Source organism: Dendrobium catenatum, unplaced genomic scaffold (genome assembly GCF_001605985.2).
Source record: "Dendrobium catenatum unplaced genomic scaffold, ASM160598v2 fragScaff_scaffold_343, whole genome shotgun sequence".
NCBI classification, from domain to species: domain Eukaryota; kingdom Viridiplantae; phylum Streptophyta; class Magnoliopsida; order Asparagales; family Orchidaceae; genus Dendrobium; species Dendrobium catenatum.
This window is the reverse complement of record NW_021318805.1, coordinates 502,577-517,484: the sequence shown is the minus strand read 5'-3', so window position 1 is coordinate 517,484 and position 14,908 is coordinate 502,577. Positions and strand designations below refer to the sequence as shown.

The 14,908-nt window shown below is 32.7% G+C and overlaps 2 protein-coding genes across 3 annotated transcripts in view; one reads left to right on the top strand and one right to left on the bottom strand.

The window, feature by feature from the left end:
- The first annotated feature begins 784 nt into the window (after window positions 1–784).
- Window positions 785–5,715, top strand: LOC110104733 (10 kDa chaperonin 1, chloroplastic). The gene is made up of 6 exons (XM_020833967.2): window positions 785–1,056; window positions 1,133–1,183; window positions 2,279–2,344; window positions 2,428–2,475; window positions 3,142–3,171; window positions 5,528–5,715. Exons 1-6 carry the CDS (start codon window positions 883–885, stop codon window positions 5,594–5,596), a joined length of 438 nt encoding a protein of 145 aa, XP_020689626.1. The 5' UTR covers window positions 785–882; the 3' UTR covers window positions 5,597–5,715.
- A 1,061-nt stretch (window positions 5,716–6,776) lies between these two features.
- Window positions 6,777–14,908, bottom strand: part of LOC110104736 (regulator of nonsense transcripts 1 homolog) — a 34,458-nt gene continuing 26,326 nt past the window's right edge. Inside the window, exons 21-29 of one of the 2 annotated variants that reach the window (XM_020833971.2) lie at window positions 13,059–13,193; window positions 11,668–11,742; window positions 11,399–11,519; window positions 10,818–11,194; window positions 10,678–10,740; window positions 10,521–10,589; window positions 8,068–8,196; window positions 7,850–7,963; window positions 6,777–7,521 (exon numbers count right to left, since the gene is read on the bottom strand). In XM_020833971.2, the coding sequence (XP_020689630.1) occupies window positions 7,396–7,521; window positions 7,850–7,963; window positions 8,068–8,196; window positions 10,521–10,589; window positions 10,678–10,740; window positions 10,818–11,194; window positions 11,399–11,519; window positions 11,668–11,742; window positions 13,059–13,193 (1,209 nt within the window). In that variant the 3' untranslated portion in view covers window positions 6,777–7,395. The remainder of the gene's footprint in view (window positions 7,522–7,849; window positions 7,964–8,067; window positions 8,197–10,520; window positions 10,590–10,677; window positions 10,741–10,817; window positions 11,195–11,398; window positions 11,520–11,667; window positions 11,743–13,058; window positions 13,194–14,908) is intronic. The other variant, XM_020833972.2, reaches the window with a different exon arrangement.

The following is a 14,908-nucleotide window of genomic DNA, read 5'->3' as shown; positions in this document are numbered from 1 at the left end:
TTGCAATAAGTAGATTAAGATTGGGAGAGATCATTGATATAGCTTTAAAAGGATAATTGCGTAAGTAAATTGGGCCTGATTTTAGTTGGGTAATCCCTCTACAATAAGAAGTAAATTAAGACTTGAGAAAATCCTTATTGTGGCTTTGAAAAGATTTTCACATTAATGTCTTTAGCATGACTATAGCTGAGCAATCCCTTTGCCATCCATTAGTAATATTGAAAAAAACTTAAAATACAGCTTGTATTAGATGGGGTCTTCACTTAAAATTTTTCATCATATTAATTGATAGTCATGAGCTCTACGAATTTAAAACTTTGATATAAGCTTTCAATTGAAGTGTAATACCTCCTCTTATTAATTTAAAGGCCTTATTACTCTGATCAAATTTACTCTTCAAAAATCTCTATTATTATATTTATATTAATTTCTCTAATTTTGACCCCTCTATATGAATATATTCATATATATGCATAAATTTAATTCTCATTGATTCTTTGAGATTCCTACGTGAGTACTTAAGATGTATTTTTTATTTGATATCTCATCACAATAAACTATAACATTTTTAAAAATATATGTAAAATGCCCTAATAAAAAAATAAAAATATACTTTAAACTCATAATTTATTTTAAAATAGATAAATAGACAAATAATTTTGATTACATTTATTAAAAATAATTTAATGGTTTTAAAACTCATTTTATTAAAAATTAATGATTATATTTTTTTTTTAAGAAAAAAAAAAAACCCACGAAGAACAATCTAGAATTACCGGCCAGTCCTAAGGGTGTTTCATATAAAGCCCTCCCATTCTCGATCGAGAGAGAGAGAGAGAGAACTTAGTAGGACATTTCTTATCACTTCGTCAAGAATCTTCCATGGCGTCTTCACTGCTCGCACCTACTAAGACTTTTCTCCTTTTCTCTCCGTCGCAGGCTCCTCCTCCCCGAATCCCTTCTTTTGGCTCTCCACTTAGTCGCTGGAAGCTCGATGTCAGGCGGCCGAGGTCATTTAGGGTCTCGTCAATGGCACAAAAATGGGAGCCTTCTAAGGTTTCCTCTCTCTCTCTCGCCCGTCTCTTCTTGTTTTCCTTTTCTAGGCAATTCATAATTTCTTGTTTGAGCGCAGGTCGTTCCGCAAGCGGATAGGGTTCTAATTCGTCTAGAGGAACTACCCGAGGTATTCCCTGTCTTTGTCGATCGCTGATTGATTCCGCTTAAATTTCCCTCTGGCTTTTATTTATTTTGTATTAGTTTGAGTGGAATAGATTTGTGATATTTGACACCGTTTCATTGGATCTATTTACCTTAAATTGTCTGAGTGTTTTCATAGGGAATGAATGCATAGACTACATCGCCTGACTTTAGATATAACTTGATTGATGGTTAACATTGTTTGGACAGTGCCTTTTATTTGAAATGTTGCAGTAATTTTGTTGGAATGCTGTTAGATCCATAGCTGCAACATCAACACCAATGATTGAGTTTTGTAAAATAAATTGTGATTAATATTCTTTCAGATTTGGAAAGATTTCAGGTGAAGGTAGGTTTACATTAGAAATTTATATAAGATCTCTGTATTGATTAGTAATGTGCCTTGGCTCTGTTTGTTTTAAAAGAATTTAAAGAAGGAAATGAAATTAAAAAATGGAAATAAAAATAAAAAAATCAATAAAATTGGTGACGATTTGGACTGAAAATAGTTTTGATTGAAAGATGTTTTTTTTTTTTCTTTTTGTTGCTTGATCAATGATAAATAGGTTTTTGTTTTTTGGTGAGGAAGGGAATTGTAAGATACAGTGCTAACCTGATAAGTTTTTCTTCCCATTTTTTGCTAGGGTTGAGTGAGGAATTTCCAATGCAAAAATTGCATTTGTTCACATTTCTTAGGTAAATATACTTATCTATAAATCACATTGAAACCCAACACCCAATAAAATTGTGAAATAACATGCATTTGCATTCCCTCTAGCTCCTACATAGCAAACATTACCTTTGTGTTTGTTGCTCCTTTCATAGTTAAGGACAAAGGAGCAGTACTGTTAACATTGAGGAATTATATATATGCTTTCCATTGGGTGTTGATTTACATATTTCAAATTTTCGTGTGCTCGTTGGTTGCTTGGATGGGGTGAACTGTGGCCTTCAGAGAAGAGATTGCAGCTTTAAATAAGCAAAGATGGAGTATTTACTTTTGCTGTTTTGTGAATTAATTGATCTAATGATTTATTATTGTATCTTTACATCATCTTATAGACAAACTTTTGTATCTCAGAAATCTGCAGGTGGCGTGCTTTTACCAAAATCAGCTGTTAAATTTGAAAGATATCTGATGGGTGAGGTGAGGAAATAGTATAATAATTTAAGGTGTTAACTCTTTAAAGAAGAATAACGTGTAGTGAATAGTTCTCTTTTCTTTGAAAGATTTTATCTGTTGGTGCTGATGTTGGTGAATTAGAAGCTGGAAAGAAGGTATGTTCCACACCTGTGTCAAACACTTTGAATAACTTTTACATTTTGGCTGAGGGAGGCACTTGTAATAATGTACTTGTTTTGATATCCGTGCTATAAATAATGTTTTTCATAAGCAAAAATTCATCGGCAATGCTAAAGTTGCTGTTACTATCCTCAAATTTGAAATTTTTTAGTTTGATATGACTCAATTTCTACAAGGCCCAATGCCTGATGTTTCTGATTAAAGTGAAGTAGATACTTAGCTTGCAAGTGAATGTTAAGTTGACAAAAACTTGGTCTTTTTCAAACTTCTCCAAAGTCCTTGATTGTGTTGAGGATTTATGTTTGCTGTTGAGGTTTGCGATTCTCCTTTTGGAGGAAGTCTCTTTGTTGTGGATTTGACATAATTGATCGGTTATTTTAAGTTGATTGATTTGTCATTGGAACTTAGGCCCCTCTTTAACTAAAGAAGTGCCATTATTTCCATTAATACCTCATGAACAACTAAATAACACTTTCTAATTGTTTATGTGTCTACTTTGTAATTTCTGAGTTTCTTTATGTAACAATTTGTTTTCCAATTATCTTCTAGCTTTTAAGCATGGCATAATCGCATATAAGTGCTGCGTCTTGTATCATTCTTAGTCTTGTTTGACCAACTATTTTCTTTTTATTTGTTTGCAGGTTTTATTCTCGGACATAAATGCCTATGATGTAAGTGATTCTATTTTTTTTTTTATTTTTTATTTTACTTACACGCTGTCCCCACTTATGTGATGATTTCATTCGTTGCATTTTTCTTTCTTTATGTTTTTTATGATATTAAACTTCTGCTTTTTAAAAGTCATATATTAAAATTTGGCCTGGTTGAAATATTGATTTGATGAGTGTTTTTGATAGATTACAACTTTGAACTCAGTGAAAAAGGTATAAAAAATTTTCCTCAGTTAAGCTGGAGTAAAAAATAGATCATATTGTTGGATCTAAAATTGTTTGGGGACAACATTTAAACCTTACTAATGCATGCAATGAGAGGAAAGCAAAGATGAGAGAGAAAGACAGAGAAAATCTATAGAGTATGAAACTCTGGTAGTTTATTATATTGAGAAAAATGGGTTTAAGTACAAATAATCTCCTTGCTTGTTGACCTTCCACGTACCTCCTATTTATAGGTTTGTATCATGATTTAACACTATAAGAAAGGTTACATAAATATAAATGAATGCAAAGTGAAGCTTAATTGCACTTATTGTAAGTACAAGAGGCATGTTGTCTAATTATGTTATAATACATATTGACTAATTTTACTAAGCCATTGGTGAAATCATCGACTTGACCAAAGGTAGTCATCAACTTTCTGGAGTGACTGATGGCAAGTAGCTCTTGAGCATGACAGAGTTTACCCAGGTCAAGTATACCCGAGATTTGTCTAGTATGCTTAAATGAACCATGAGATGAATTCATCATGATCCTGGCAACTTCATGTCGACCTTTGCGAGTTACTTTGAGCTATGTTATCAAGCTTTGAGATATTTGGATGTACATTTAGGATAAAAATTTGAAAGGTCGCATGAAAATAAAACGGCAGAGCTTTTTTTTTTGTTTGACAGGCACACAATCTCCTTTAAAGCCCATATCTTTTTGCTTAAGCCATGGATGTTCTTGCTAGAGATTTGCAAAATGATGTGCCTTGATGTATGCTTTTTTTTTTTATGATATTCTTATTGTTTATAAGACTAGAGAGGGAGTTGAAGTGAAATTTAAATTATAGAGGTCAACCTTTGAGTATAAAGGTTTTTGATTGAGCAGATGTAATTTTAATAGTAATAAATCTTGTGGTGGGAATGTGAAATTGGGTGATCAAGTGATTAAAAAAAGTGTCCGTTTAGATATCTTGGGTCTATTGTTCAAAGCGATGGTGTAATAGATAGGGTTATTATTAGTATATTTCATGTTGGATGGTTGAAGTGAAGGAATGCATTGAGCCTGTAGTATGGTAAGAAAAGTACACATCGAACTACAAGAAAAAATTTATAAGATAATAGTGAGACCTGTAGTGCTTGATGGCGTTAAACGAAAAGTATAAAATTAAGTGTTGTAGAGAAGGATATGCTCAAGTGGATGAGTGGTTTTACACTTAAAGATAGAATGTGAAACAAATGTATGCTCAAGTGGATGAGTGGCTTTACACTTAAAGATAGAATGCGAAACAAGTGTATGCTCTAAGGTTGAAGTAGTTGTAGTACATGATGAAATTCGGGAGAGTCTCCTTAGATGGCCTTCCGTTGACCTAATTTGAAGAGTAGATGTATTAGATTTTGCCTATGTTAAGAAAGGTAGAGGTAGACTTAAAAAGACTTGGTTAGAAAGTATTAGAAATTAGTTTTTTATTAGATTGAAATAAAAATTTGACTCTTAATAGGACACATTGAAGAAAAAGGGTTCATGTAGCTGCCCCACATAGTGGGATAAAGGCTTCATGTTGTTGTTGTAGGGTTTACATTCAAAATATATATTCATCATATTTAAATTCTCTATGGTTAGTAAGTAATTGTCTTTTGTGCAATCTGATCATCCAATTCAAGTTGGATGGTTAGGATTGAGTATATGAAAAATCAAAAAGGTGGTTTTAAATACATATCACAAATTTTTTATGTATTTGCATATATTATATTTAGATCTTTATATTTACTTGATATAGCATACTAATTTCTAAAATATATAAAAAATATTACTAATATATATTTATCTAGAGCAACAACAACAACATTAAGGAAAATAAATCTTTTCACCCATGTATTTTGGTGTGATTTAGTTATTTGGATTTTAATTAGTAAATAGAAAGATTTAGATGGTGGAAATGTAAATATATAAAAATTAGGGGGTATCTATATAACTCCCTCAAAGCAAAGTAATTATTTTCATACACTCAACCAGTGGCCTTCAACTAGGATTGGATGATCGCTAGAGAGAGAGAGAGAGAGAGAGAGAGAGATAATAGTTTTGTTGTTTTTTAATTGATAAGAAATTGACTCATTTGATCTCATTTTTCCCTTTATAAATGCTACAGATCGACTTGGGGCCAGAGGGAAGGCACTGCTTCTGCAAGGCTGGTGATTTGCTTGCTGTGGTTGAGTAAATATTCTAATTATATTTTCCACAATCTACCCATTTTGTTCTTATATGTCTGAAACTTAGATATTTTCGTGCTCGATCATTTAGCTTAGTAATGGAGGTATTATGCGTGACCAATTAGTAGCATCAAATTTGTTTTGAAAACTGAATTTTGATTGAATGTAGGGGCTGTTTGGTTGCCTGAATTAGGAGTGTAAAGTAAAACAAATACATGTATTTATTAAATTTGGTTGTTTGGTTAATTTTGAGCGGAGCAAATTAAATAAGTATATAATAAATTTATTTCATTTTCTTAATAATTATATTTCTTAAAATTTAAACTCAATCGAAGAAGGCAAAATATTATTATATTAGAGGTTGCTAGTTTGAAGTTGAAAAAAAAAACTAATTATCATGTAGCAGAATAAAAATAAATATTATTAAAAATCAAAGAACATAAATTGAAATAAGAAAATTAATTTTAGTATTAAAATATTTACATATGTTTTAAAATGAAAAAGAAATTGACTTCAATTATTTATGTTTTATACTTTTTAAATTAAAATATACGTCTCTAAGTTATTTTATTTTCATGTTTTAACTTGTATATACTATGTCTAATAAATTTCGAATGCATGCCAAGCATATATATTACACAGAAAATCCTATTGAATTAGTATTAAAAAATAACTTTAAATTAAACTTTATTTAGAACGGCTTTCTTACTGCCGCTTAAAACTACTTTCTAAAAAAAAAACAATTGTCCTAATTGTTTTTTCAAAAATAAAAACCTATAATATCACAAACTTCTGAGAAAAATATTTTCCACAACAAATTTTTAATTACTTTTGCAAAACAAACATCCTTAACTAATCTCATATATAAGATATGCCAAACAACTTTTTTTCTAATTAAACAAAGTTTTACTGATGAAATTATAAATCATCCATCTTAATTTTAATTTTTTATTACTTAATATGGAATTACCTACATAAATCTTTTTTTTTTTCCATTGTGTTCAAATTTTTTACTCAACAAATAAAAAAATATTTATCATAAACCCCACATGAAGTGTCACATAATTACACAGCTAATGTCATATCAACACAAAAAAATATATTTTTCAGGAAAAATCTACACTATAAAATACATGTACTAATCTACTTTTAACTCAAAATTAGAAGAAGAAAAGAACTACAACAAACTACACCTAATAATCAAAGCATCACAAACATAATTACATTGCATATCAACTAAATATTTAACAATCATCAAGTCTAAATCAACCAAGACATTTACGGAGAAAAAAATCCAAGCATTCAATCAAAGGCTCTCCAGCTCACACGCTTTCTACTTACAAAAACCTGCACGCTCTAATACCCCACTTCAAGACAAGCACAGAGCGTATAAACAAAGCTATCTCAACAACTCTGCCTTTCCAAACCCCCCAAAATCAAAAAACAACTCTCATATATATATATATTTCTGTAGGTAGGCAAATGGAAACTGGAAAACCCTTCAATTTCATGCTACTGTTTTTTTTACACTTGGAATGGTAAGTAAAGTAGGAAAGAGAAAAGAAAGGATAGATACCTTTCGTCGGCTCTAGCCGTGCAGGAGGTTGATCGCCGCTGCGAAATCCAAATTTTTTCGGACCCGAACTGAATCAGCTTCTATTTAGGGATCCAATATGTAATGGAGTGGCAAGCTAGCCCCAACCTTCTGTACCTTTCATGAGCCAAGAAAGGCAAATACTGGCAAAATGCATATTTTGCTCATAGGGAGAACTTTAGTCCCATGTGGATCATAAGATTATAGATGAAATCAGCCATTATAATGATGTTTTTGGCTGGATAGGCTCTGACTCTGTTGCTGTGAAGGCTGCTGCACATTTAAAGGCTGAGCATTGTATTGGGTGAATGGTTGGGAATAAATAGGATTCATATGGCCCTGCATGTATGTAACTTTCAGGAGTTCAGCTTTCTGATAGTCTGGTTTAAAAAAAGGGTTTTTACATACATAACATTAAAAATTATTGAAAATACATCTCATTTTCCTTCTATTCTACCACTCCATTGAAGCGATGAGATACTTGTATTCACTGTGAAAGGACGCCATTGACGGGAAAGACGGTCGTTGATAGTGATTTTTGACGGAACGTTTAGAAGGAATGTTAGAATAAGTTTAGGTGTTAAATATGTATTTTCAATAGTTTTAGGTGTTATGTATGTAAAAATCCCTAAAAAAAATATAGGGGTTTGATAATCAAGATTCAGACCTGTGACTGTAGTGGACCAGGTGCACCAAAATGGCTATGAGAAGAATCGTTTTGAGAAGGATTATTGAATCCTGACTGTGTAAATAGTCCTTGAGATCCATGCTGTAAGTAATCCTGAATAAAAAGACTATCATTTAGTTGAAAAGATGAAGCAAAGCTGATAGCTTGTTAAGACTACTGGCAATGGAATGTATTGTTGTTGGGTTTAAGAAAATAACATGAGAGATGAATCCGTTCCCAGTGCCAATATTGGTATATCCTGGTTGGGTATTCTGATTTAGGTAGTCTGGGAATCCAGCTTGAGGGCCTTGGGAAGCATAGTCAAGGCCGTATCCACTTTGAGAAGCCTGCAGGATAAACATACCGTATGATTCACGTTATGTAGTAGTAAAGACCGAAGTAGAAGAAGCTATCACTGCTAAAGAGACAGCTAGGAAATTCTACGGTACATTTGAATAGGGAATAATTTAATTTAAACTTGTCACAAAAAATATAAACATAACCAACCAGCAAAGACAATTTAATTAAATAAATGCAGACAAATAAGATATTAAACCAAATATTACCAATTCCATGTAAATTTGAAATTAGAACAGATAAAAGAGAAAGAAATATTGATTATTGATAGTAAAATCTAATGAGTGAATAAAAAAAATTTAATTTGCACAAGTTCAAGTATATTTCTTGCCTTATTTTGCTTTTTCTTCTAATAATCTGAGATAAAATGCCTTCATGCATATTATTGTTGTTTCTCAACTAAAGCTTCAAGGGATTCTATATTTTTTTTTTCAATTTTGTTTGAAATGCTGAATTTTAATATTTTCTAATATGCATCTTTTTATAGCAATTGTGAAAATGTTAGGAAACAAGTGCAGTAATTAAAGAGAGCTTGGCTGAAATTGTTAAGTTCAAGCAGAATTTGAGATAAATCCCATGGCAAAACACTAGGGAAATTTGAGAATAAATGAAAAGTGGAAGAAAACAAACAATATACAATGGATCATCACTTCGAGAGGAAGATCTGGCTCTCCCAATCCCTAGCCGACGGCTAGAGCCCAAACAATCCTAAAAGAAATCCCAAATTTAGCAAAAACATAACATAACCCTAACCCTAACTAAAAAATAAAAAAATTAAAAAAAAAACCTATTTAGAGAATACAAATATAGTAATAATTACTAGACAGTCCGTCCCAAAATTAATACCCTCCTAAATCACCCCCTCCTCTTTAATTTTGTATTCAAATAATAGGCCCCACAAGGGTCATGATACAATTTATGCCAGAGGCCAAGATGAGTGAAATATGAGGGACATCAAGACTCCATCTAAATCATTTTCTCCAAGTAGGCCCATTACTCATATAGGCTAAAGATAAGCCAAATTTTATGAGTATTTTAACAAAGGCAACAAAAAAACCACAAGTGTTTGTTGATCTATTGTTGAGCTTTCTCATAATTCAATATTTGATGAATTGAAAAAAAAAATTAATATTAAAGAAAATTCATGCCATACTTTTATAAGTATATTGTTAAATGAAATTGATTTCAATAATATAATTCAACTTTAAATGAGTTTAAGGATTATTTTGCATGGAGATTTGAAAAAATGTCAGGCTTACATTCACATATAGCAGCATAAACTTGCAATTCAATAATTACTCCTAAACTACTTTTGATATATAAAGGCCGTACAAAATATAGGGATTCATATGTACCTAAATTTGGCTCACCTCATCTTAGTCATGTGTTTAACAAAAGCTCTAATCTATTGTCATTTTGATGCAACGGGCAAGGTTATAACTAGGTAGAGTACAAATTAGCCTTAGTCTCCTCTCATTAGCCTCAATTCCTCAATTATTAGTGGAGTACCATAAAAAACTGAGTTTCTAACCTTAGAAGCAATTAACATAGCCCATGTCAGCAATAAAATCTTAAGTTTTATTAAAGGCTGTATTCAACAATAAACACAGATTATTTAAGGTAAACACCCATCAATAGCCATATGATCAAGCATCGATTATTAAGGAAATAACCTCTTGTAAAGCTAAAAGATTCCCTGATAACCAGTAAATGTGGATGCAAAGGAATCAAGCTTGATATTTAATTGTATGGTAAAAACCTTCATAAGGAATTGAAGCCTAGCAAAACAATCATCCCCATCATCTCTCCTCATTCCTCTCTAATATCTCAAAGTATTTATAATTGCCAATTATACTCAACCAATTCCAGGCTATTACAAATATTTGTCATATCGCTGACGCTTGTCTTAAAAACTTGAGTAGCATTGTCCCATAACAATAAAAACAAACTCAAAACCAACAATTTTCACTTTGATTACTTACGAACGATAGTGTTATATATAGGTGGAAAAAATTCTCATAGAAAAAACAATCATCAGTTGTAACCGAGGCGAAACAAGGGAAGCAGCCAATAAATTATTACTTTAAGATTTGAAGAAAGAAAAGTTCAGACTCACAAGGACCAGAAATATCAATGAGTTCTCTGCTAAGAGATTCAGGAGCCTTCCAATGAAAAGAGATGCCAAATAATGGGACAGGACATAATCCAAGTATTTCTACTCGTCAACTTTATTATTTTTAAATCTGAACCTAGTAAGATGTCTATTTGCAAAAGGTAAAGAACAGAAGCAAATGCAGCGCAGAGGCAAACCAACCTGAGTAGAAAAGTCTGCACCATTATAAGCAACGTGTGAACCTTGGCTTTTGAAATCATCACCATAATCCTGATAAAATCATTGTTTAGCGTTAGAAAATATATATGTAGATGAACAAAAGGGATTGGAAATGGTTAGACGAAATTGATATTAATACCTGAGACATGCCACCAATAGAAAATCCATCACGAAAAGTTTGTGTAAGGCCTTGAACTGGTGCCTGAGGAATTAAGGGGAAAGTCAGATCGGGAACAAAAACATTTGTGGCATAAAATTAGGAACAAAAGGGAAATTAACCTGTGTCATTAGTCCTGTTTGAGACAATGGGGCACCAATAGAGGGCTGGCTGTTCAGATTGTCCACAGCAGGAAAATTGAATCCAGAACCAAAGCTACTCAAAGGGTGCTGCGAGTTATGCTGCGGCGAAAGATGTCCTCCAATAGGACCACCAGCATTGCCACGAACAGCTCCAAAGCCTCTATTCCCAGTCTGTGGTACCTGGGGCATGGCACCAATTGGTCCATGTACAGCTCCACGAGTTGGGATAGCATATGGCTGTGAGTGGGGGCCAGTAGGGAAAGGAGGAAGAGGGATTCGAGACAAGGGATATCCCGCTGGGTGAGCTCCGGGTTTAAGAGTACCATTTGGTGGCGCAAATGGCACGTAAGAATGACCTGGTTCAATCAACAGTAATCTATTAGCATTTTTTTTTTTTTTTTGCAAGTTGAAGATGCAAAGGGAAACATCTAATAGACACCAATGATAGAGAGATTTAACATGACAACTCACTGAGTGATGACAACTTATCCAATGGGTTAATCCATATAACGTGATTGAGAAAGATCATATATATAGTTAAAAACAATTTCACAACAAACCTTTCATCCGTCCACCTTTCTTGTCAGCATTTGGGCTTGAGGAACTAACAGGAGATAAATTATCACCAGCCATAAGACTAGGACCAACTCCAAAGAAAAGCCTGCGGTCGTTGTACAACTTCTTGCAACAAAATGAATGACATGATATTACACTCACCTCCCACAATAAAACAGTTTCATGAAGCATATGACTCAAACAGATGACAAAATAGAACGTTAGACTGAAAAGAAAAAAAACAGAAAATTTTTTACTTGTACTGAAAACCAACCTTCTTTGGCTTCTGGAATTGTACCATGCTCTGTTTGAGATTATTAAGAGGTCCTTCTACAAGACACTCACGTTCCTGATAGCAAAAATACAGCTAGATTCAGTAACATCTAGTTTAGAGCCACAATAGTAGAAGGAACTGTTACAAAGAACCATTAAAGGCCATCCTGATCCAAACTATAAAATAACTGATTTTGCTAGTCTATAGCTTATTCTTATTTTATTTTATTTTTTCTTTATTTTATTTATTTTATTGCTTATTCTTAAGAATACTTCATCAATTAGGAAAACAAAAGCACCTATATGAAACTTCTACTTGGTTCAAGAAATTAGCAAGGGGGGTAATTTCAAATTTATCTGCAAATATTCCAGCCAACTAATTGCATTTTTTAAGAGCAGCTAACAGTTGCAGAAACTAACTGGCTCCGGAACTGACAGTAGGTACCCTTGAATAGCATATCCAAATTTGTCTTTCATTACTTGGTCAACAGATCTAAATAATGTGCAAATAATGTTAAACAATATCAGCAAAATAATTTAAATAATTTTGATAAATAAAATAATATTCATTTTACAATATATTTTAATTTTGTAAACAAAGTTTGTCATTTTATGTAAATAATATATATTTAGGAAATTCCAGACCAATACACCGCATTATAGAAAAATATTTGTAGCAAACTACTTCCGCTTTTATTAAGGCTGCCACGCATTGTTCAAGTTCCAAAGTGTATTGCAACTCTGTTAATAAATTCACGCACAATATTCTATGATACAACTGCGTACGAAAATAGACAAACACATTTATCTTTTCTGTATCCTTGAAATGTTAAAAAAAACACATATTTTAAAGAACAGAAGTATGGTGCATGCGTTTGCATATAATACTATTGCATGACTCATTTGGATGTTCAAAAAATGAATTTAATTATAATAAGATCATTTTTAATATAGTCCATATTATTTTATTCCAAATTCTAAAAGAGAATCCATATCAATGTTTGTTTAACACCTGTCCAGTATTTTACTCAGTACTATAACGCCACTAAATGAGTGTTATGTCTATAAAAATATAGCAGATTGAGCAACACAAAAAATGACGAGTGATTTTTGGACGGAAAACTTGCTTCAGGCAAATAATCAGATGGTATAAATCAGCGCATAATGTACCAGTATCCGAGTATTGGGCATTAACTAAGATTCAAAAGAAGTGTTATTCTTTGATGAGGAAACACTCAGAAGATTTAACATTCATAATAAATTGGAACGCCATTTAAATATCTCTAAATTTATAGATTTCCATAAAATTGTCAGGCTAACTGCACAAAACGCCAAACATTTAATCTGTGCATAGAAAAGAAACAAAGCATGCACGTAATCTTAAATAAATACCTTGTAATGTGTAAGCAAACAATTCCAAAGTGGTTGCTTACTCAGAACCTTGGGATTTCCCAATATAACAATGCCATAGCGAGCTCGAGTCAGTGCCACATTCAGTCTACGTGGGTCATTAAGAAAACCAATACCCTGACAAAGTATAATCATTGAGGAATACTATATCTCCAATTGAATAAAGACATGAATGCAAGCCGTTAAAAAAATAGATTAAAACATTAAAAAAAAAAACTAGATAATGGTATTAAAAAAAGAACAAAACAATCGTGGTAGAAAGAGTTTACTAGTTCCATGTGAAAGAATATAAATGAAAAAAGTTAGATCAACAAACCATCCAACTTATTGTACTTCATCCATTCAATTTCAATTTATATGTCTCAGCATGGTAAACTCAAGATAGAAGAGCAGCGGGTAGGATAATTCTCATCATAATGTCAACCAAAGATACATTTAGCCTAACATCAGTGGTTATATTCCTACAGAATATCACTTGAGAATATCTGTTGAGCTTCTCAACAATCTGATATGATGTTATCACATGCAGAGATGTAAGAGCCTTAAAGTTGACATCAGTGCTTTACATTTCCAAATAAAGACTTTTAAGTTACATTTTCAGTTATGCATTCCCCATATATGTATATCTAGCACATCTGGAGTGGCAAAGCATAACAATGAATGTGTATATTGAAGAATATTCAACAACCAAAAACGGAAGAGTAAATAGCTCGGGTTTTTTTCCACATAATTACACCAAGAAAATAAGCATACCACAGCAAGAACATAACATTATCGAAGGCACAAAAAGTTGCTAAAAGAAGCTTATCCATCTCCAACCTAGTAACACTAAACTGACCACAGTATCAAATCATAACCAACTTCATATTGATGGGATACTGATGGATCAGCTAATTTGATTGTGAGGGAATTAAGAAGTTTCCTAATCAAGGGGAGTTATTTAGGAAGGTTCGTAATCAAATGGAATTAATTAGGAGATGTTTCCTAATTGAAGATTTGGGGGCTGATATGAAGGGGATTAATTAGGAAATGTTTCCTAATTGAAAAACAAAGATTTACGGGCTAATTTGAGAGCTGATTTGGGAGAGAAATAATCAAGAAAATAGGAGGGAATTGTGGGGGCGGGGGGGTGGTTTGGGTATTTATTGTTTATTGTTTGCTTTAAATAGGTGATTTTCCTAGGGTTAGCGAAAGGTCTTGTTTGCTGAAATTAGCTTGTTCCTAGGGAGATTTAGGAGAGATAGATCCTCCTCTTGAATAGAGGATCAATTGTATCTTGCTATTTTTCTTCCATTTTATTTTATTCAGACAATAAAATTACTATTTTTCTTTGATTTTCGATTGAATTGGTGGAGTTTTCTCGCTGCTTTTGCTTTTATTGTTAGGGTTTACTAGAAATCTTCAAGTACTTCCTAACATATGTGATGAGGACATCGTCAGCATTTTCGACACGTGTACCATCAGGAAACGCCGGAGATCGACGGCTACGATCATGATGGGGACATCAGATTTCGACACGTGTACCATCGCCGACGGCGCAGATCGACGGCTACGATCCAGAGCCTCTACTTTTGAGTTTATAGTTTATGTCATTTTTATTTATTAGTTTTTCCGAGTTTGCCCCTGAGGGCATTGTTTGACTTATGTAGCCCCGAGGGCATTGTTGTCTTTTCTTTCCCTTTCATTTGGAGCCTCCATATATGAGGCAATATGCATTGTAATAGTTTTAGTTTTTGATGAAATGAAAATTATCCCCTATTGTTCTCTTTGTGAGTGCATTTCCCTTTGATCTCTTAGTGAGTTCAAAGGGAGAACTAGATCTCTCCGTGAGT